The sequence below is a fragment of the Cynoglossus semilaevis genome, chromosome 2, assembly GCF_000523025.1.
Source record: "Cynoglossus semilaevis isolate Cse_v1.0 chromosome 2, Cse_v1.0, whole genome shotgun sequence".
NCBI classification, from domain to species: Eukaryota; Metazoa; Chordata; class Actinopteri; order Pleuronectiformes; family Cynoglossidae; genus Cynoglossus; species Cynoglossus semilaevis.
Window position 1 is genome coordinate 6,782,030 of NC_024308.1, and position 23,256 is coordinate 6,805,285.

A 23,256-nucleotide genomic window follows, 5' to 3' on the forward strand; every position below is an offset into this window, starting at 1 on the left:
AATGATAATAATAATAATAACGACAATAATGATAATGAAAATCATGATAATGATGATAATAATAATAATAACGACAATAATAATAATGATAATGAAAATAATGATGATGATAATAATAATAATAATAATAAAACACAGTAGCCGTGCGTGATGACGACAACATGATGCCCCAGTGTGGTACGTAGCGTAACATTCCATTAAGAAGAAGAAGGAAAATGGCGTCTTCTAACAATCCTCGCAAATTTAGCGAAAAGATCGCTCTGCATAATCAGAAGCAGGCAGAGGAGACGGCGGCGTTTGAAGAAGTCATGAAGGACCTGAATATTACCAGGGCAGCTCGGGTAAGAACAATGACGCGGCTTCGTACATTTCGTTACATCGCTGTTTCCCCCTTGTTGCAGCTGCAGACCGGAGGCTGCGGGGATAATTATAAAGCCTGGGATGACAGAGTCGCTGAAGTAATTATTAAAAACGTTTGTCAGTGTGTCAGCGGCAGCAACAGTGTGGGTGCTCTATGATAAATCACGGTTCGCTAACAGCAGCCAGGCCTTGTTGAAGGTACTGTAGGGCATCGTTGAGCCGCGTATCTGCTGTTTTGAATGATGTGCACCTGTGCTCTCCCGTGAGCCACTCGTATTTCATCAGCAAACACGTTCGTTTGACATTTTAGAGCAAAACACTGTTCAGCAACATGTCAGGAGCAGCGTCTCCGTGCGTGTTACAGCCATTTACCGTTGACAGTTACATCAGCCCCGCAGCTTTTCAGCTGGATGAGCTGAACACCTGACTCGAGCAACATAACAATATGGTTAAGGTCAACTAACTACGTTAAGGTGAACACTGACAACATGCATACACAAAGTACCAGGGCGGCAAATAATTGTTCTTTTCAGTTGTGCATTGTTTTCACATTCCCAGAGGAAATGCGTGGACACTTTTGCCTATTACAAATTCAGATCCCCTTTCCAACAGGGGGTGCTGTTGCAAAGCCCTGTTCCATGAGTTATGCTCCTGTTTTCAAATCTGGCCAAAAGAAAAAGATTCAAAGATAAACCTGCTACCAGTTCTCTTCTAAGTGGCAGATCAGTCACTTCACATTTGTTCTAGAGAAAATTAGAGTGTTATTATTGGCAGATGTGGAACGAAAGACCAGAAACACTAACCTGCAGCTTATAAGCATAACGTGAAATGTCCAACACCAAACAAGCACGATGATGAACTGTTCCTTAGATAACTATAGGTTTCGTGTGTGTGTTTATTTCTGAATTTAGTCTTATTGTTTATATATAATGAAAAGATGTTAAGGAGGACTTAGTTAAGGAATCTTATCAGTTAAGATGCCCCAAAAAAGAGAAATGTTGTTACCAGGAAATTCTGTGATTGCCTTTGTCTGATTGTAAGTCCTGTTTCTGGTAAAGATGCCCAATAACCAGAAATCAGATGCTGTCATACGGTAAACCTCAATTGTTCAGTCACTTTCTGTGGAAGACATCAACTTCTCCACCCAGTATTGGCCAGATGTTTATTTTTGTGTTTTCATCAAACTATCAGCCCATTACATTTGTTTAAATCCATCTTCCGTACATCAACTGGCAAAAGGTGACATTCCATCAGTGTGTTTGTAATGACATACATGACTACTGTGAGTTTTGTATGCCGACGTTTGGCTGATGTAATAGCCAGGCATGTTCAGTGGAAAGTCTGTTTGTAATAACACCAGCTGTCAGTCAGGTGTCGTTCGACTTTTGAAGGACGTCCTCTGCCTCTTGGTTGCTCATGAAACAGCCACGTTTGCCCTTTTTCATGTTTCATCCATTAAGGTCTTCACTATCTGTTTATTTCCCCGTTGTGGACTAACAGGCATTTTTGCATCACTTTTTTTGTGAATCAGAACGATCATTCACTCATGCTTTCATGCAATTTTACTTTGCACAGCTGCAGTTGCAGAAGACCCAGTATTTGCAACTAGGGCAGAATCGTGGACAGTACTATGGAGGCTCACTGCCCAATGTCAATCAGATTGGAAATGGCAACATTGACCTGCCTTTTCAGGTGAGCCCTTAGCCTCTCAACTGGTAAACCAAAGGTTTGTTGTTGAACCTGTGCACCTTTGTTAGCTGTTGGTGAAAACAATGGACATACGAAGGGTACAAGAAACTATGGTGGAATTTTGGCTCGAAAGAAAAATTCCTTTTTAGAGAAATCAACAGGATCAGCTTTGATTACGAAGGGCAGTAAAGTGTTCAGCAGTGACCAGGCTTTATTATGGAAGTGAAATCCGGAATGGAAAGGAAGCCAGCAGGATCAGCTAGAATGCTATTTGGTTCCAAAATTTGAAAGCGTACCATTGCTTGTCATGGCTTTCCATCTTTAAATGCATTCGCCAACTTGAGCACCAGTAGGGGGCCCCATGGCTTGAATCATTTTTTTTATAAAGAACACATTTACACCATTACTCCTTAGACACATATAGGGTTGCGTACGTGAGCCGTTTCTAGGGTCTCATTTACCTTGTATGTTCACTCCAGAACTCAGTGCTGGATACCAGTCGAACAACTAGGCACCATGGGTTGGTGGAGCGTGTTTACCGTGACCGCAATCGCATCACATCCCCTCACCGCAGACCGCTGTCAGTGGATAAACATGGACGCCAAATATCCTTTGTTATTAATGAGTGAAAGAGTACAGAATTAAGTAGAAGTATTTGCGATGAAGTTTGTTAAGCTCATACAATGATCTGCATGCAACTGCTACTTGTCATTGACATTAGTGTCGCATTAGCCTCTTCTCATTGTTTTGTTTGTATTAAATGGACAGTCAGAACGTGTGACAATGATCAAGGTAACCGCTGTTGTCACAACAAATGTTAGCATTAGCTAAATAAAACCTTTTGCCCCAAATCACAGACATTATCTCACAGGAAAAGAAACACAAGTCTCACTGATTTATTTTTATTTAAAATGTATATCCAAATGTATTTATTATTTGGTAAACCTTGAACAAGCTCTTTCATAAAGTTGTTCGTGCCCTTTTTTTTACTTGCGTATCTGTGCAGATACAGTTTAAAAGGTCATTAAAAACAAAGAGTTTTGCTGCTCTTACATTGACAGAATTATTTGCAGAAATCTGTTTCGTCAACAGATAACAAGACAGTGACTGGAGCCCTCTTCAGAGTAATTGAATTCCTGTTACACTGGTGTGTATGGTCTATTAGGTTGAATCAGCCAAGAGGCGTGGAAGCACGGATTAGGCTGCAATCCATTTTTCATCCCCTCTACTCTATTTGCCTTAATTAAATTTCACATTGACAGCTGTCCTTACAGCTCAGTTTACCTCTCCCCTCCACCAGACACGAGCTGGAGAAGGTAAGAAACCTCTCATTATCCTTCCAGTTTGCAAGTTCTATGCAAATGTTATCAATATAATGCAGCTATATTACTGCAGGGCTTTTGTTTTTGTGTTCAACAAACATTTTTCTGACTGTGCTTTCACTAAATATTTAGAATGTTCATGAAATAGCACCAACATTTCTGACTCTTTCCTACTTGTGCAGGACAAATTCAGACTCTGCCTTACACCAGAGTACTATGAGTCCAAAGCCCCAGGAGGTGTTTGCAGGAGGATCTCAGGAGCTGCAGCCTAAACGAGGTAAAACCAGATCAATTTACAAAGGCACAGCACAGCTTTTTATTTATTAATGTGCACCAAAGACAAAGCAACCCAAAGAAAAAAAAAATGGATCCACACTCTCAGTAAAATATTTATGGAGTAAATGGATACGGATCATCATCAACACATTATCCATGCATGCTTTGTAGCATAGAGTTGGCGCTAGAGTAAAGTCACATCTTGATCAATAAGTCGCTGGTAATCCATGGATTATGTTGTTTTGTGTGTGATGCTCTGCTGTAATGAAGCCAAAATTGGCTGGCATCCACTCACACTGTCTGGTCACCTTGCTATTTTTAGGGAACCCTTTAGGGGAGCTGGTGCACAGCACATTATTCTGCATGACTGGGTGGGATATCGATGACTCACTTCTCGCCCTGATTTTAATTGTTAGACATTTTGTCTTAGCAAGCAACCTTGTATTGCTGTTTCACTAATTAGTACTGCTGCTAACAGTGCCTGGGATGGAGAATTCCGAGTCAAACGTTGACAAGGATGTCCAGAAACAGTTGTGGAACGATAAAAAGGTACTGATGGGAAACGGAGGATCTACTACGTGTACGTTTGCTGTTCAAAAACTGCATCTCATATTTACATTTTGTCTGCAGGATGATACGACAAAGCCCAACACATGTGATGTCCCGGGAATCAAGTGAGCAATAATATACTGTATTATTCTGTGAAAATCACTATATAGAGTATTGCAGTAGTGGTGCCGACCATAAGTCATTATAAAATAGTTGTTGTGTGTTTTTATGTCAAACAAAAATCCTTCTTCTGACTCACATTGTTTGTGTTTGTTTGTTTTGTTTTTTTTCAACTAGTATTTTCCCATCACCCGACCAGGAATTGAATCCATCATTACTGCCGGCGGCTCACAACACCGGCGGCTCATTGCCTGATCTGACCAACATCCAGTTCCCACCCCCATTGTCCACCCCACTAGATCCTGAGGACACCGTGGCCTTCCCCTCCCTCAGCTCCTCAAACAGCACAGGCAGCTTGACCACCAACCTCACCCACCTGGGCATCAGCCCCGCCAGTCATGGTAACGTTTCCATGGTATTTGTGTTTCGTTCTTGCAGGAGTCGTGCTGAAGGAAGAAAAAAACATTTTGAGTTTTTAATGTTGAACAGTAACACACACTCTAATATCGTCTGCTTATCATTTGCCTCTGGTGAAGAAACATTCAGTGTTTGCATAATTGCTGTTTGCTGGCTATCACTTATTTCTGACAATTTGTGGTGATTTCTGACTGTTCCACATCCCACCCTCTTAACGTTAATGTTCCAGTTGGATACACCATGTTACAGCATGGATTTCTTTTGTCTGATAAGTACTTTCACTTGCAAATATTCTCTGACATGATTCACCTAATACCTCGGTGATTCCGCGACACTCACTACACTCATTATTGCAAATCAACTCCCTGCTATTCAAGTTTTACGTGATCAGTGATATCAACCGACTCAGAGTTTCTACAGTTATGTATTTAGAGCAACATGATGTGATTTTTATCTGTCAGTCTTGCACTCTCTTTCCTTGCCATTGATGTTGTTAATTTAATTTTTCTTTTAATATATGGAGCAATATGACTGAGGTTGATTTTTTTTTTTTTTTTAATCTAATCCCTTCATGGCCTGTTTATTGACTGATGTTATCGGGTTTCAAGAGAATGTTAACCATGTGTTGCGTTGCCATTCTGATTGCTTTTTGCAGCCTGTAGTGTTGTGGTTTGATGTTGTACCTACACATAGACCTGTGTGAGTGGGTGATGAAGCAGGCTGAAACATATTTCTCTCCTGAGGGTATGATGTATGCCTAAAGATGGTTTTCCTGTATTTTTTTGGATTCTTTTGATATTATTAGAAAAATACTTCCAACTTTTTCAGGACCTGTTGTTTCCATGGAGACCAGAGACTAGACCTTTTGAATTGACTGATTGTCTAAATTTGCTGATGTTTCCTGTTGATATATTTTAAAATGCCAGTGGCTCTGAGCTGGAATGTGTATTTATTTTCATTCTAAGGAATTCCCACCTCATCTCAAACTACCATGACTGTAACAGCACAACGCCGGCAACCTCCTGTGGTGCCCCTGACCCTCACCTCTGACCTCCACCTCCAGCAATCTCCACAGCAGTTCTCTCCTGCCCTGTCTTCACCAGTTAACATTTCACAGGTAATAAACTGCTGAACTGACATTAAAGGAGGCAAACATGCAGTGTTGTTCTGGGTCACAAAGTAGGCTAAGTAGAAAATGATATGACCTAGACCTGTAGTTTATGTTTTATGACGTGGTCTTACAATTCAGGAAGACCCCAAATCAAAACTCTAACGTCAACAAAGAACTAACTACGTTTGAAATTTAAGACGCTTCTAAAAGGACTAAAAATGCCATTTTTCTTCAGGCTTTACCAGCTGTGCCACTGACCCTGGAGCAGCAGCTTTCCCAGTATCCACTTTTCAACCAGTTGACAGCTCAGGCCCAGGCCCAGCTGCTCAGTGACCTGCAGAAGCAGCAACAGGCTCTATCACAGGGCATCCAGCTCATTTCTTTCCCGACTTCAGCCTCCACTGGAACAATTCCCGCATCTGTCAGCAGCCCCTCCCCAGACAGCCAGACCACCGCCAGTATCAGCATCAGCTCGGTAAGAAACTAGTGACCAAAAACAGGTTTGTGCCTGATGAAATCTTAAACTGGTAAAGTAAAATTAGAACAGCTCATATTATATCTACTTGCTTACACTGGCCCATAAAAACATTGTCTGTTTACTCACAAGAGTCTAACTGTGGATTAATCTAAACTGAATTAAACTGATTTTTTTTCGGGAAGAAGATGTATTTGCTACTTTTGTCCCTTTACCTTCCTTTATGCTGCTCAAAAATGTTCTAAACACCGTCAATAATCTGTGACAGACCTGAAGCTTAGTGCTAGCTAACCGTCTTCCCTCCAACAGTACCGCAATCAGACTGGCTCACCAGCCACTCAGTCTCCAACCTCCCCAGTCTCCAATCAAGGCTTCTCCCCTGGCGGCTCGCCTCAAGTAAGGCCCCACCCACCGAGCCAGCTGCTTTTTGGGGTTGGGGCTTTGCACTTTGGGGGAAGCTAATTGTCTATGAGTCATGCTGCTATTCGTTTCTTGTATCAGCAGTTAACAACTCATGGCGTCAGAAACTGCATAACTCATTCTCTCCATCGTCAGTGTTCACTGTGTGCATGACAACATGGCTGAACTTTAGCTAAGCATCTGATACTGTGTTAAACATACATATACAAAACACCATAGTTTGAAGTAATGATGGTGGTGGTTTATATGTCTGTCCTGCTGGGAAAAACATCAGAGATTACATTGATTTCCTGCAGGGACTTTGCACAGAAAAATTGCGTTGACTGAATGTCAATATTTATCAGTTGTGTCATTATAGTACTTCAAAGTAAAGGTGTACCTCTTACAACTACTGCATCGTCTGAGATCGTCGTACTTCACTGACTATCTCTGCTGATGCCGATGCTTAGCAGTTTCCTCGGCTATGAGTCTGTGGCAAAGAAAATAAACAGACTGTGACATAACCACATTTTCAAAACAATTATAGACAGCCATGATGTCATGCAATATCATGTGTATATAATGAGCATGGTGACGGAACCGTGGGTAAAGGAGGAAGGTCTTTACCTGCTGCCGCTGCTTAAGAAAAGTCCAGAAACACTGCATTTGCTTTGGTCACTGCTCAGTCTGACAGATAGATTTCTGGCTTGTGTTTTCTGTTTTTCTATGCTTGTGAAGTCAGCCAAGTCACTTTGCCCTGTGCCTTTTCTATGTTTTACACACCTGCTTTTATTTGATGTAAAATACGTGCTTTACTGTTCTTTCATTTAGCACATCCCTGTGGTGGGAAGTATTTTCGGCGACTCCTTTTACGATCAGCAGACGTCAAGGCAGACCAATGCACTTTCCCAACAGGTGACACAGAAATCATTCAACAGTGACTGCGTTTTTTACACATAACCTTTAAAAATAATATTTACTTGCTGTAGTTTTTTACACATAACCTTTAAAAATAACACCTTGCTGTGAATTGTAGCTGGAGCAGTTCAACATGATTGAGAGTCCCATCAGCTCCGCCAGCCTTTACAACCAGTGCTCCACCCTCAACTACACACAGGCAGCCATGATGGGCCTGACTGGGAGCAGCCTGCAAGACTCTCAACATCTGGGCTACAGTAGTCACAGTAACATCCCCAACATCATCCTAACAGGTACCAAATCCAGCCAGTCCATCAGTTTAACTATTTTATCTTTGTTCACATTTTTTATTGCATCTTTGAGCGTGTCATACGACCTAAAAAAAGTACACTTACGTTTTTTTAGTGGGTAAAATAAAAATCTAACATTAGCCGTTGAACTTGCTCTTCATTTTCAATGCGGTTGTTGTTTGATTTGTCACAAATATTCAATGAAAGGGCTTTTAAAACCTAGTGTAACCTAAACAAAATTCTAATTCAGATATCATAATTAATGTAGCAAATTATTTGTCAAAGAAGGAATGAAAAATGAAAGCAGTTGTCTTACTTTCTTTTTTTCATTTCTTAACAAATTAAGGGTTTGTCTAATACAGGTGTGCTGCCTTTGAACTAATACGTCCCTAACCCCAGAATTAATACAGACATCCTCTTATCACATGATGTAGCTTTGATGGTGCTAGGTGTGACTATTCTGCAACCTTTCAGTTCTTTGGTCGCACTGAATCGATTCATTTAAAAACATATGAATCTTAACACTGCCCTGTCACCCCTGGTATCCCCCAGGGTTCTGTCCTGGGACCCCTGGTATCCCCCAGGGTTCTGTCCTGGGACTCCTTCTATAGATCATTTACCTTCTCCCACTTTGAAATATAATTAGGAAATATGGTCTCAACTTCGATTGCTACATGGCCACCTATCGTCAAAATTCTCATGGCTACACTTGCCGACTACAGTAGGAGACATGAATGAATGAACCTCCGTGTCCCTACTAGGACCACAGGTTTTTCTAAAGTTGCATCTCTCAGTCACAGGCGAGTCTCCTCCGAGCCTCTCCAAAGAGCTGACCAACTCTCTGGCTGGTGTCGGTGATGTCAGTTTTGATGCAGACTCGCATTTTCCTTTGGACGAGCTGAAGATCGACCCACTCACCTTGGACGGATTGCACATGCTCAATGACCCTGACATGGTGCTTGCCGACCCAGCCACGGAAGATACGTTCAGGATGGACAGGCTGTAACCTTCGGGGCCGATGGCGGTAAATAAATACACACTAACTTGTTAAAGGAGAAAAACCAGAGGGTGGGAAGTACTCCCTCTCCCTCGTTGCATGGCTGTCCAGCTGTCCGACCTCGCCCTCATCTCCGTGAAGCCCTCTGAAAAGTTGCTCCACAAGAAGACAGCAGGGATTACAACATCCAGTGGCTTGCTGGGGAATGGCCTCGCTGTGGATTTGGAATGAAATTGGTCGCTCAGCGCTTTTGCTAGCCTGCTGTGTTTACAGTGTACCATTACATGCCACATATACTCCAAAAAAAATGCACATTTGACAATGTCCCTTTTCTTTTCCTTTTCATAACCACTTTGATATTTGTGTTCGTTTTTATATTCACTGGTAGCAGAAAGCTGCTGGGACATTGGGCTAAACTACGACTGCAGTTTGCTCGTACCCGGCGATCAGATGAATTGTTTTTTTTTTTTCCTCATCATGTTGTAAGAGCTTTCTATCTCACACTCAAAGCTTTATTTTTGACAACCAAAAGTTACTTTCACCATGTACTGTACGTTTTGATGCTCTGTGTTTTTATATGTTTGGTTTATTTATTCCCTTAAAGATTTTATATTTTATTCATAATTTAAATTTGATGCCAAAATGCTCTCTGTAGGCATTGTGTAAAATTGCACTGATGTATTTTGTGTCTATTTATTATGTACTAACATATTTATAAATGTGTTTGTTTGTTTGTTATCTTACTTGGTTTACGAAGGAGTGCGAAACCTCCCCATAGTTGCTCTTTGGTGTTTGATGGGCCATTCGCTGACGCAGGGATGCGCTCCACTTTGTTTACGCTGCAGCCCAACGCTCAGATCCAAATGTTGTCGTTTCAAGTGACGTGTTGGTGTCACGTCAGTGTAAATTATTTGTTTTGTTTCTGAGAATATTATCAGGTATTTCTATTCACCTAAAAAGCAGGAGAAATGTGTCCAAATTTGTTCATCGCAACCGATGATATTGACAAAAAGCCAGTACACATCAGACTAAAGTCGTCTGTTTTAAACCAGAGAACAGTTTAAATAAAAAAAAAAAAAGTTAAATCTTCTTCAGTGGTCACTGTGAAATCACCTGATTTTGCCTTACATGAGTGTCATCGCTGTTCTACTTAAGTGTCTGACGTAAAAAACGTATTTTCGTACCTTATTGTAAGAATTTTCTTGTATTTGAGAGGAACTTAACTTTTTGATCAGTGATACTTGTGGTTATGTTGTGTAAAGTTTGACAAATCAATGTACTGTATTTTGTAGCGGTACAGTTTATACCCAAATTGTTGATGTTTTTTAAAGTGGGGCAAAAAAAAGAATTAAAAAAAAAAAGAAGGGGATTTAAGGTGATGGAAAGGTAGTGCAAGTATGGGGAGGCTTTTTGCTCCTTGAAAGGGAAGCTCTAACAAAAAGGCTACTGACCGTTGCCACAGGGGTCATCACTATTCAAAGCACTAGAAACGATTTGTAACTGTCAAATATTACAGATTATTGTTTAACAGTATCAGTGACTCCACAAGGTTTTATGAATAAAGGGATATTTTATTATTGTTGATGGAATAACACAAGTACATGAGTACATAAAGCTTATACAAAACTAATTTATATATATATATATAAAGTATTTTATGCAATTGACACCAACAAAGTGAGCATTACTGTCTAAAACTGTTTACACCTACTTCACAAACTTGCCGTCAGTGATGTCTTCATTTGGCTAACATGCTGTAAGCGAAACCGTAGAAGCAAAGAGGTACGCGTTAAGTTGTTCTGGCTCCTCAGTACGAAAAATGTTGTGGGATAGATTTCCTAGATTTACTGTCTGCACCCAGAGAGACACTGGATTAGTCTGTCAGACTGTTAAGCTGTTCAACACATGTTCCAACAACAGTATTTCACCTAAAAGCAGCTTTATCCACAAAGTCCACTCAAGTTGCATCTGAACATTTGTACATTTCTGATTACTTCCACGACACAGTCAACGTTTGCCAAAATACTAACATTGGTTTGGAATTCAAAACTGACCTGAGATGAGTCATTGGTCTCCTTTGGCCTTTTGTCAGAGTTTCCCTGAGAGTTGTGTGCAGGTCTGTGGAATCATCTTTACTCTATTGTAATGTTTGTGTACAGATGTGCTTATCATTTACTGACACAAGACACTGTTGGGACAGAATTCCCAACTCCCTCTTCCCTTTCCAAAAAGGAATCACGTTTGGGTAACTGTTCTCCTCCACAGTTGTGCAGCTGAGTTGATTTGGAGTGTTTTGATGTCTGCTGTTCAGTTTGCCTTCAACACATCTGTGATTCCTATGCAAATGATACAAAAAAAATGACCCTTGGAAAAAAAAAATCCAATTCTTTTGTTTGTTTTGTTGTTTACTACATTGCAGAAGTGAAGCTGGATTTATATCTTTGAAATTGTTGGTGAAGTAACGGCTGGAGGGGATTGAAATGAGAAGAAAAAAATCATCTAAAGATGCTAATAAGACGTTACAAAACAAACACCAATGGGTAGTGTCTAGTTGTAGCTTTGTTAGAAATGTTTGTGTGGACTAAATATGAGCTGGAGCAGGTTAGGGCGATAGAGTAAGACCACGTTGGTAATGTGGAGATCACAGTAGTTCTGTTTTTTTTTTTTTTAATCTAATTTTTTTCAAAAGCCAAACACAAATCTTAGTGTCAAAGAATTTCAGAAATAATGAAAAATGAATTCCCTGTAATAGGGGTTTTGAGGTGCAGCTGCTTTACAATGTTTATTCACAGATTAGCATTTTAAAAATATACCTTTGTTTTTGTAGTGTTGGATGAACTGTTTGAAGAAATAACACCACCTGGTGGGTGCAATTTTTGTTCCAGTGGTGACAATCAAGAAAAAAATTACACAAACCTATAAAATAATTTCTATCACAGTGAAACGTAAATCCAGCTTTGCTTTAGAAAAGCTTTTTTTGTTAATTTATTCCTTTACCTTTTTATCTCCTGTCAATCAGTCAATCCTACTGTTTCCACTTATTCAGTTCATTGTTTCTCACAATCACCTGCCTTGAAGTCAACCGCCTACTTCAGTTCATTGTTTCTCACAATCACCTACCTTGAAGTCAACCGTCTACAGTGTTTTATTTTCTTCTGAGTGACTGTTGTGTGTTTGTAAGACCTGCTGCTCAAGAAGAAAACACTTTGTTTCTGTTCATTGACAATTCATTTCAAAAGGTCCAACAATGCAAACTTCCAGGTGCACTGTTTAAGATTCAGCTAAAAGTACTTTTGTTTTTAGCTTTGAAACATTGTTTTTCTAGTTTATTTCAAAGCTGGATCATTGTAGTTCCACTAAAGTTCACGGTTAACTAACTCAATATGTTTGTAGCTGCAATGATAACTGTAGTAAACTAAAGATTTACTACAGGGTGGTGAGATGAATCTGCAACAGCAACAGATGTTGCTAAATCCTACACAGTGTTCCTGAAAGTTCATCTTTTGTTCATCAGTACTGAGTCTACCTGTGTATAGCATTCATTCTGTCAATAATCCCTGAGGTTTTATCTCTCCAAAAAAAATGTCAAATGTCACTGATCCACATCCAGTGACGCCAGTGGTGGTTTTTTTTTTTTTAAATCTTCTCCTCCCATCCTTCCGAGTAGACCATCGTCAACACTGACCTTGTAGATACGCTATAGCTGAAACTAAATGCATGACTATACTGACCTCTACGTGAAGGCCTTCTATTATTACTCTGCAGGTTTGATTTGTGTAACATCAAGCTATCACCAAGTTTAAAGGGATGCATGTATGGGTTTGTCCTGTACGACAGTAAAACTCCTGTTACACGTGGCTCTGTTTACTCCGTTGCTGTGTAACAGTACTCTATGAATGATTGGAGAATGTAATGACCTGTGGCAGTGTACCGTGCTTTCAGCCTGTTGCCAAATGATCTGAACTTCTGGTCCCTGGCTCATCCTCTTTCTGCTTCTTAGATGTTTTGTTCTTTTGTTGTTGTTTTTTTCCCCCCCTCTGTTTTCTGCAGTGTTGTGCTAAACAGTTGATTCCCCACTGCCCTTTTGTCTTCTCCTGAATATGCACCACCTTTCCAAGGCTATGTAAACAAGTTGTTTTGGTCGATGGCAAATTTTTATTTTATTTTTTTCTGTGTGTGGAAAAAGCTGATTTATTGCATTTTGGGACTTGGGATCTGAGAGCTAAAGAATTACTCAGTCGACTGCATGACATAACGGACACAAAGCAGATTCTTATCCCATGCTGTGTACAGGACCTTGATCTAGCTATGCTAAAGTGCAGTGTGTTTTCAGACATTGGATTTGATTGTTTTTATGTCGTTCCTATCATGTCAGGGTCTGGACTGGTTCACGTGTAATTCTGTTTTGTTTTTTTCTTTGAATTTGTTCTCCTTCTGTTTTGTGCAATGGTTTGTCCAGTAGTTGCTTGGCACTTTATTTGTGGCTTCCTGGCTTCTGAGCAGGGACTGTTTCTGCCCGATGTGAATGCTGACTCTCACTACAACAGATGTATACTGCAGATATATTTTAATGTCAAAGAAAAAGATGAATTCTCTATTTTCCTTTGTACGCTACCGTTTGGCTTCTCTTTGTTTCGTTCCGATCTGCAATGTCTTTAAGGAGATGCAACACTAGAAAGGGCTTTCTCCAGTGCAGCTTGAGTGTTCATGCTGGCAAGGAATGGCACTCCGAATGTCAGCCTGTGTGAGTCGTTTAACCCCACAGGAAGATAGTCGCGACTTTAATAGATGAATCACGGTGTTCTCAGCAAATGTCTTTGTTCAAGGTCGTCAAGAGCTAACAATAGTGAAAAATGAGAAAATGTATCCAAAATGAGGGACAGTGGCAACAGGACTTACGTTACAAGGTGTTTGGCTCCTCATTGATGAAGCCTCCTCAGGTAGTAGGTGGAGAAACCCAGGATGTTGACCTCTGTGAGGTGTGGGCAAATGTTCATTGAACTCATACATGAATAGCAGCCTGTGGTGATTCAGTTCTTGTAGTGCTGGAGTCAACTTCAGTTTTTTGGCTCCTTTGTTGGAAGATCAGGTCTATGTTGCACCACGATGGGCTGAAATGAACAAAATAATATAAAGACAAAGACATTTTAAGTTGGTGTTGTTACACACACCCACAGGTAACACCGTGGTGGGAGACAATGTCTCTGAAAAGGCTTTAAATATCATTCCAACTCAAACAACTGATGAATCATGTTCCAGGTTCATAACAAAATTCAATGTCAGTGCAGACAGTCACCAACCTTTGTACATTCTGTACAAAAAGCCCAAGAATCAAACCAGCGGTTTGTCTTACTTCTCTGTGTACTGCAGGAGTGCTAACCACTTCTGCTGCTGCGGCGGCTTCTTCACAATGAGCTAAACATGTACAGTGGTTCATGTTGCATAGCACTTGTCGTGTTTTTTTGAGCACATCGGCTCTTTATTCGGCTTCACCTGCAAACAGCGAGGTTGTGTCTGTTGACATATTGGACAGTTTGTTTTTCTACTGAGAGCACTTGGTGATCTTAAACAATATTACTATGAATTAGAAGTGTCGGGATTTCTCACACAATCCTTGACAGTCTGATTACCTCACATAATTTGACTCTGAGACACATCTCTGTGTTTTGGTCACTATTCTCCAGGACTATACACACTAGCTTTCAGAAAGCTGAAAGAACATTAGAATTTAAGAAAAAAAAATATGTGACAGCAGATAAAAGCTATTTTTTTCTCATGTGAAGTATACTTTAATGTTTGAAAATTGATTCTGAGCAACCCTGACCAGAAATTTAAATTTAAAAGATCCAGGATATAGTTAAGAAAAACTGAGTTTGAATGGGTGACACGGTCAAACACTGAACCTAAGGTCAAGTTTAATAACCAGTGACAAAAAACCTTTAGTTCAGACCCAAATGCTTGTTTCAGACTCTTTAGTTATCAAAACTAAAAAAGCATAGAGAGGGGTTCAAAGGTCACCCTCAGATCCTGGAAAACAAAAGGGAATAAAGTTGCGAAAAAAACTTTTTTTTTTTTATTTGATAATAAATTTTCCTTTTATTAACCCAAGGTTTTTCTAAATGACTTACACTTTACAAGGAAACACAGTTTGAGTTTCACTTCAATCTTCTAGTGAGAATAACATTATATCACTGTCGTCCTGTAAGTCGTAGTAAAGACTGTAGTTATTTATTTGTTGCTGTGTGATTCTCCTTATGTGACCATTTGTTTATAAAAGAAAAAAAACAATTAAATTAAAAGTGATAAAACTGACTGTTGATCTGCACTTGGTCTTGATTTACATAATAATTATAATAATATATTTTAAAAAACACTGACCAGTTTCACTTGAGCAGCTCGTTAAAAAACACTGACCAGTTTCACTTGACATCACAGCTCATTAACTGCGTAAACTTACTGACATGCATGATGTTCTCATCCTGTGGTTTTCTATTTTGTAATCTGTCATTTAAAATTGCCAAAAGTTTGAAAGAGTATTTTGGGAAAACCGAGTTCAACAGCCCTCATTTATGTATCGAATCCTGCTTTTGCTAAAAATAAATACTGCTCATAATTAATCAAAATCCACCTTTATTAACTTCATGATAGTTTAGCTTCTTCTTCTTCTACAAAGTATACAATTCAAGTGATAAAATACAAATGGTGAAAAGTTGCCGTTTCACACAGACTTCTGACATTTTTCTGATGACTTTCACATCACAAGTTTCTTCTGAAGAGTTTTCACAGCTGGTCAGTTTCCTCTTCTGTGACGCCAGTTTGGAGCGTCTTCAAACTGTCCTCCTCTCACTTCACAGAAGACAGGTTTCTTTCTTTCTCATGAGATAGTTGTGCATTTAAAAGTGTTCCCTGAATTTCTCTGCTGGCTCAGAAGTCGTCCCCGTGTTCATCTGGACACCAGCCGGACCTGCTGGGCTCTGTAGGTGTCAAAGTCCTCAGGAATGGTGTCTGAAACAGGAGGAACAGGAGCAGGGGAGTTACTCTGGGCATTGGCCTCATCTACATCTGCTCTTTGCATCAGAAAAGCTCAGGTCCCAAATGTTTTTTTTTCTTAGCTTCTTGTAAAACAAGGGCAAAATGTTGAGGAGCAGTGAAGGTTCAAGGCCAATAAAAGCAACTATTCTACCAAAAATATTGTGGAAAACAAATAATGGTCCCCCTGGATGTTGAATGAGTGGAGGAAAATCATCCAGACGAGGGCGGTAGCCTAACATTACAGATGTCAACCATTTCCATTAATAACATTACAGATGTCAACCATTTCCAACCATTTACAGTTACAGAGACACCTCAACCATCGTGACTGACCGTTACAGCGATAACGCAGATTGGCCCAGATGATGTTCTCCTGAGAGAAGCAGAAGACTCCTAGTCGGCCTCCTCTCATCGTAGCATCTATGATGACACCCGTGTCCGCCACCATCTGCGTACCCTCATAGAAACGGACTCTGTGCAGCAACGAAGACGTCAATATATTTAGTGGAAAAATAAAGAGGAAATGTGAGCTTGGTGCCGGGGACTGAGGCGGTACCTGATGTAGCCGTCAGCGGGCCGGTGTTGGAGGAACCAGCGGTAGGAGGTTTTGTCCTTCCAGCCGACATTACGAGCATCTTTCCACAGGAGTTTCACCTGGTCACTGGTGTCCCCCGTGTGCCACAAGGCGTTCCTCAGATTCTCCCCTGGGCCTGTGTTTGACTTGACGGCCTTGTAAAATCCACAAATGACAAAGATTAGGATACCTACGACACTGGGAGTCATGGAATCATTTCATCAGGTTTTCTTGTGGATGAAGAAGTCAAACTACCTTGAGTTGGATGCCTGGCTCTGCCACGGCTCTGAAAGGGTTCGCCTGCCAGTAGATCTGCTCCACCTGCTTCCACATGACCACGTAGAAGCTGGAGCTGTCCTGGTAGCCAAAGATAAATCCTGCGTAATCGTCGTCTGTTACCGTATTCACATGAAACGTCCCTTCAAAATCCACTCCGCTGAATGCCGTGTAACCTGTCAGGAAAAAAATGATTAAAAAGAGAGTTCAAGTACAGTTCTTCATAAACTGTTCTTTCTATAAATCTGATGAGACGTAACTGCATATTTTTATTGTTTTATATTGTTATAAAAGTCAATTTTATAAAAATTGTCAAGCTCCATGGTCTATATAGTGAACTTACCAACAGCCAACCCAGGATCACTGTTCATCGTCTGGACTATTTCTCTTCCCTGCAGAAGAAACATTAACAATATTTCACAGACATTTATTTAGTTTTGTATTGAAACAAAATCTTTAAACTTCAAAGAGAGAAAACCATCAAATTCACCTGGTTCAGGACCACCCAGTTGGGGTCAATTTGTGCGTCTCCTTCTGGATCTAAAACAACAGTCTGGTACTCTCTAAAGTCAGTCAGAGTCACCTCAGCATTTTCTGGACAAACATCGATGGGATCCACAATGGTGTCGTTGTCGAAATCCTTTTCACAAATGTCTCCCACGCCATTACCTGAAAATGGAAAAGTAGTTAGAAAGACCTTGGGAGGAAACCTGATTCGTTAGCGTTTCTTTTTAAGCCGACTTCATTGCTCACCATCAATGTCCTCCTGCAGGGGGTTTGGGATCAGACGACAGTTATCTGGACCTGGAGGCAGCAGGTCTGGGATGCCGTCGTTGTCGTCGTCATCATCGCATTCGTCTCCCTTGCCGTCTTTGTCTGTGTCCAGCTGAGAGCTGTTAATGACAGCTGGGCAGTTGTCCCTGGAGTCCTGGTGACCGTCACCATCACTTGAGAGGGAAATGTTGGACATTGGTAGATTTGGTTTTCGATATTTACTAATGTACATTCTAATGCAACTGGTTGGTGAAAGTCTTACCTGTCTTTGTTGGTGTCACATGGATCACCAATCAAGTCGTTGTCCACATCCATCTGAGAAATAATCGAGAGATTGCAAACTTGTGACAAAGTGACAGAACCTGCTGGAAGTGATTCTCAGAACTGAGAGCTGCTTTAAAAATGATACAATGACATCATCGTGTGTAGCTACACAAGTCTTCTGACCTGGTCAGGGTTTGGCACATAAGGACAGCTGTCACAAGCGTCTCCAACGTTGTCTCCATCTCGGTCTTTCTGGTCGACGTTGGGAACCCGCTTGCAGTTATCCAGGTGATTGGGAATCCCTGATATTTGAACAGAGATCGGTGCTTTTTAAAAGACTGGCCCCGATGAGCAAAAGAATACTAATTTAAATGGACTTAAACGCCTGTTCTTACCATCACCGTCAATGTCTTCATCACACTCATCACCGAACTTGTCCACGTCTGTGTCTCTTTGGTCATTATTTTTCACCGCACGGCAGTTATCGCAGGCGTCGCCGAAGTCGTCCTCATCGATGTTCCTCTGATCCACGTTAGGCACCAGCACACAGTTGTCCTTTAAAAAGGATTTTTTTTATATATCAGTTGAAGTGACATGAAAAATGAATCGCTTTTCTGTCCAAACATTTGGATCGTCTCTTTTTTTATGAACCTGCATGTTTGGGATTCCATCTCCATCTGCATCTTCATCACAGGCATCTCCAATTCCATCACTGTCTGCGTCTTCTTGTCCAGAGTTAGGGACTGTGAGACAGTTATCCTGAGGAGAAATTCAGTATAATATGAAGTTATATTCTGTTTCGGAAACATCACTGGACAGGATCTCTGATCGTAGAAGTCTGCAAAGAAACACAATTTTGCCGAGGCTACCATTTTGAGACGGTTGCTTTGAAGAAGAAAAGGAAGAGTTGGAAGAAGAACAAGAACATAAAAAGAAGGTTCTACTGGTGGGCCATCGATGTTTGCCAGCAGTTCTGAGCCACAACCAGCATCTGTGTGACCGCCTGTGTTGCAGCGTTGAAAGAATCCAAACCCGTATTATTATGTTAACCCCTCCACAACGACTCCCCTGGTCCCCGCACATGTTCTTTGCAGATGACACGAGCGTAAAAGAATCTCACCTTGTTGCAGGTCCTCTCAGGACACTCTAGCCTCTCATCTGGAAAACCATCGATGTCGATGTCAGAACCACAGAGGTAACCGTTGCCTGCCCATCCGACTCCACACTGTAGGAAGACAAATGTTTATGAACTGTACAGACCGTTTTCTTTGGCCTCCGCTGTGTGCTGTATATAAATATCATATGAGCTTGATTTTAAAAACAGGCCTGTGATTCCAGTGCAGCTGGCACCAGGGCTGAGAGTTATATATCTTAAAGAGCTCGGTCACAATGTTCAGTCCAATTCACGATATGTTTTGCAGCTTTGAGTGATCTCATCTTTTGCTTGAAGTATACGATGTATTTTCACAGCTCTGCCTCTGTCGCTCCAGTTATTTTTTTTTCCATTCACCTGACACTCGATTTCACCCTCTCGATGAACGATGCACTCTGCACTGGCGTGGCAGGGGTTGGGCTGGCCGTTCCCACAGGCTCTCTCTGGTTTACACCCGTGACGCTGGTCGCCAACGTAGCCAGTCTTACAGGGACCACACCTGAAGGAGCCCTGGTGATGCACACAGTCTTAAGGCATTAGTAGTCAACAAAAGGTGCTTCAAGACACAAAAAGGGGAATTCTGGGATCTGGTACTGATCCAAGCCAGGGCAAACTGTTAGCATCGAGTCTTGTTTCAAACCATTTGTGTCCATTTAATCTGATCTCTGTAGATATCAGTGGGTGATTTACACTTACATGCACTTGTTTTTTTTTAAGTCAAGTTTTGATGATTTACTCACTGGTGTGTTCATGCAGATGGAGTTTTCCACACAGCCTCCATTGTTGAGTCCTTCACATTCATTAACGTCTCTGCAGACCTTGACAAAACAAAACGCTTCAGTACGAGCAGTGGAATCAGAGGTGAAAGAAAATGAAGTGACGTCAGTGTTATATGGGATACAGGTGATGATGAAATAACCCAGGGCTGTTTGACATGTGGGGTCAGAGGCCAGAGTGAGTGAGTGTTGCTGATGAAGGTGGAGAGAAGTCGGAAAATGAGGTTGAGAACAAAAATGTTGAGTTTGAGAGTAGGAAAAAAAATTCCTGTTTCTGTGAATGGTTTCTAAGGAAAGAAGTGAGTTTGAACTCACAGTTTGTCAGTCGTGTTATTTTTTAAATCTGTTTTACCCTGGTGGTTGTTCACAGGTTAAGAATCAATGTTATATACATTTAAATCCATAGAAACTTGGGGCTAATACTTAAAATAATATTTTCTGAAGTATTTTTAAATACAAGGTCCCATTTAGGTGAAAAAGAAAGACATAAACAAAAACCGCCATGTCAGTGCTTTATCAGCTGTTTTCTTATAAATCAGATCACATTTTACAAAACTGATAAACAATAAAATAAGTAACAGAGAGTAGAGGACGATCGTTTTACTGTACTCCTAAAGTACTTCCTAACTTGTACAGGGGCTTCTGTAACCTGGTCTACCACCAGTTAAACCCTGTCTTCATAAACATATGGTCCATAGTCTGGGTGTTGCTGACCTGTTTGTTGGCCGTGGCGTAGGCCAGACCCACGCCCTGGACCTGGGGACCAGTGTATCCAGCAGGACAGGAACCACAGCGGAAACCTGGTGCAGTGTTAATACAGCGCACACCCATGTGACATGGCATCACAGTACACTGTCGTCAACGTACACAGAGACGGTCACACACATCAGTATGTGCAGTACACACTGTGAAATGTATTTTTTTTAATAATACTCCATCATCTACCTCATCCACGTCAGTGCAGTGGGTACCGTTACCCTCCATACCATCTGGACATGGTCCACACGCTACACCATTAACCGACTCCCTGCACCTGACCCCGGGGTAGCAGGGGTTGGGGACACAGGAAGGGCGAGGCTGCATCCCTCCCATACCTGAGGAGAGGAATGGAGTGACACTCTGACACAACACGACGTCTCTCTGACGTCTCCGTTTACGTAGGGCTGTTGAACTCACCACACGCTTCACACTCCATCACTGTGTTCTTCAGGAATACAATCTCTTTAATCTGAACAGCAAGTCACAAAAGGATTATTCATTTAGATTCGATGTAAACTGTATTAAAAAAACACATTTTTGATTTTTTTTTATATAATATATAATAAGTCAGGTTGACATGATGTGTCCTGACCGTGTGGCTGTTTTACCTGCTGTTTTAGAAGCTCCTTGATCTCGGCCAGTGCAATGTTTGTCATTTTAATCTGGCTGATAATTTCTCCATCTGGATTAGGAAAAAGATATTCAGAAAAAAATGCAGGAGGGAGGAGAGAGGAGGAGGAGGAGGAGGGAGGTGGAGGTGTACTTCACTGCTGTAGGTGGACAAACTCATCAGTTTGTTTTGTCAGTACCACATGTTCCACATTGGTGCTGATGTTAAAGACCACATTTATCTCCACAACCCTCATGTTACATCAGGTCCTTCAACCTCAACGCTCATCCTTCAACCATGTCAAACAACACCTTTCTCTCAGAGGAGCCGTACAGGAGCTGAAATCTCCTGAGTGTCAAGCTATGGAAACGTGTTCTTCTCATCAGGAGCCACTTTGTTCTCTGACTAAATTCCTCAGCAGAGAAAAAAAATGTACTGAAAATTAATCACTGGGTATTAGTGGGTAGTTAAGGTTTTTACTCCTGGTCTATTGTCTCAATCTTACATTATATCATGTTGATAAAATCAAAAATCAAACCAAAACAGTTGATAATAATGTCATTAGATGTTATGGTTCAGTCTGAAATATTACAACACATCACATCACAACAGACAGGTCCGTGTCTCACCTCTCTGTCCCTCAGTGACGTGTCCTCCCATGGACAGCACACAGGTCAGGACCAAGAACCACAACATGGTCTTTTCTCCTCCAAGTCTTCACCGACTGAAGAAAAGTCTCTTCTTCTTCTTCTTCTTCTCTCTCCTCAGACTCAGTGTTCACATCAGCCTCCAGTTTACGATGAGTCTCTGTTCCTTCTGTTGCTTTGGTTTTATACCAGCGCTCCACTCCACTCCACTCCACCCCCTCACCCTCACCTCCTCACACTTCTGACTCCCCTCACTTGTTTCCCAAAACTTTTGCAAAAGTTCTACTGAACACTACCAAAAGGTTTCATGACTCAGGAGTTGGGGTGAGTTTTGGAGGGTTGGGGGGGGGGCAGTACTTGGTCCAGTGTTTTCAGGATTATGGCTGTGATTAGATTCTGTCACACCAGGGTCCTGTCAGTTAGTACTGACTGTAGTACTAACAGACTAACTGGTGTTAATGCGTCTGTTTGTTCACAGTTTACGCGACATCATCCAAAGTAAAATCACAGACAGAGACGATTGTGTCTGAGAAAAACAGAAGATGACAAATTCATTAAACAATAATTTATATCTTTTTTTTTCTTTTGTTTTTTTTTCTTTAATCCAAATGTCCATGTTTGGCCAACGTAGTCATCAGTCTGTTGTTGGTGCGACCAGAATATACAGTGTGTGTGTGTGTGTTTGTGTGTGTGTGTGTTTCAGTAATGACATCAGCAGATGTCAGTTGCATTCCTTGCTGTGAAGGTTTTTTTGGGTTTCAGTCCAGATCACTCTCACCACCTCCGCTCTCTCCTCTCTCGCTGCCTTGCCCAAAGGAGCGGGGAAAGTCTCGTTCAGGCCTCGCTTGGAAAAACAAACACAATATAATCTCACTATTTACTGTATTTTCCTCCAGTCGAGAGGGAAGGAACATTTCATCACACATCATCTCTGGGATGTTTTATCTTAACATCTCAACACCAGGAATGAATGTTTACTTCATGTCTGTTTTCAATGGACCATGAGAAACCGATCATTAAAGGAACTCTCCTGTACTTCATGAATGTTTACTTCATGTCTGTTTTCATTGGTACACGAGAAACCGATAAAGGAACTCTCCTGTACTTTATATAAGAAGTAACTCGTCAGTTATTTATAGATTTAAATACCAAATTTAATGACATATTACTTAAAATAGTATACAATAGTTTCAGCTTGTTTGCTTCTTAAAACAAAGCTGAAAGTGTGTGTTGTTTGTAGTTTTAAGAATACTCTCTCATGGGAGTATTTTTTACCTGTTATAATCTGTGATGTGTATTGTTTAACTGGTACTCCGCTGGCCTGTTACTGCTCCACTGGGGCCACAAATACAAGGTGCAAATGCAGTAAACAGACCCATTACCTCGGTGCTGCTGTAAGGAATGTTGAGGTCAAAGGTCGAGTGTAAAAACCTCCTGCAATGTTCATCAGTGATGAGTTTTATTGCTC

At 41.0% G+C, this 23,256-nt stretch overlaps 3 protein-coding genes and 1 long non-coding RNA gene across 17 annotated transcripts in view; 2 read left to right on the forward strand and 2 right to left on the reverse strand.

The window, feature by feature from the left end:
- dock7 (dedicator of cytokinesis 7) overlaps positions 1-23,256 on the forward strand; it is a 428,740-nt gene that overhangs the window by 338,523 nt on the left and 66,961 nt on the right. The window lies entirely within an intron of this gene.
- crtc1b (CREB regulated transcription coactivator 1b) lies at positions 147-11,338 on the forward strand. 2 transcript variants are annotated; one of them, XM_008333416.3, is made up of 14 exons: positions 147-341; positions 1,936-2,052; positions 2,529-2,654; positions 3,304-3,365; positions 3,554-3,648; positions 4,126-4,196; positions 4,278-4,321; positions 4,494-4,717; positions 5,699-5,850; positions 6,080-6,319; positions 6,629-6,715; positions 7,550-7,633; positions 7,755-7,929; positions 8,721-11,338. In XM_008333416.3, the coding sequence occupies exons 1-14, from the start codon at positions 216-218 to the stop codon at positions 8,930-8,932; spliced, it is 1,815 nt and encodes a 604-aa protein (XP_008331638.1). In that variant the 5' UTR covers positions 147-215; the 3' UTR covers positions 8,933-11,338. The 2 variants fall into 2 exon arrangements, with proteins under 2 accessions (XP_008331638.1, XP_008331646.1); XM_008333424.3 differs by lacking the exon at positions 6,629-6,715.
- On the reverse strand, positions 11,579-15,254 carry LOC107990051 (uncharacterized). Its single transcript, XR_001761594.1, has 2 exons — positions 12,040-15,254; positions 11,579-11,990 (listed from the first exon to the last, which is right to left on the reverse strand). It is a non-coding gene; the product is annotated as an uncharacterized LOC107990051 (long non-coding RNA).
- Positions 15,537-22,032, reverse strand: comp (cartilage oligomeric matrix protein). Its single transcript, XM_008333404.3, has 19 exons — positions 21,771-22,032; positions 21,140-21,213; positions 20,949-21,000; positions 20,718-20,866; positions 20,487-20,624; positions 19,737-19,814; positions 19,354-19,506; positions 18,964-19,068; positions 18,495-18,602; positions 18,239-18,398; positions 18,027-18,145; positions 17,842-17,894; positions 17,559-17,752; positions 17,296-17,474; positions 17,149-17,197; positions 16,785-16,981; positions 16,512-16,684; positions 16,289-16,428; positions 15,537-15,928 (listed from the first exon to the last, which is right to left on the reverse strand). The coding sequence occupies exons 1-19, from the start codon at positions 21,835-21,837 to the stop codon at positions 15,867-15,869; spliced, it is 2,250 nt and encodes a 749-aa protein (XP_008331626.1). The 5' UTR covers positions 21,838-22,032; the 3' UTR covers positions 15,537-15,866.

Coding starts and splice junctions, on each gene's coding strand:
- comp (XM_008333404.3), bottom strand. CDS start 21,837: ATGTTGTGGTTCTTGGTCCTGACCTGTGTGCTGTCCATGGGAGGACAC. Junction 21,214..21,770: donor CGTCACTGAGGGACAGAGAG/GTGAGACACGGA, acceptor TTCCTAATCCAG/ATGGAGAAATTATCAGCCAG. Junction 17,895..18,026: donor ATGTGCCAAACCCTGACCAG/GTCAGAAGACTT, acceptor ATTATTTCTCAG/ATGGATGTGGACAACGACTT.
- crtc1b (XM_008333416.3), top strand. CDS start 216: ATGGCGTCTTCTAACAATCCTCGCAAATTTAGCGAAAAGATCGCTCTG. Junction 4,322..4,493: donor TGTGATGTCCCGGGAATCAA/GTGAGCAATAAT, acceptor TTTTTCAACTAG/TATTTTCCCATCACCCGACC. Junction 4,718..5,698: donor CATCAGCCCCGCCAGTCATG/GTAACGTTTCCA, acceptor TTTCATTCTAAG/GAATTCCCACCTCATCTCAA.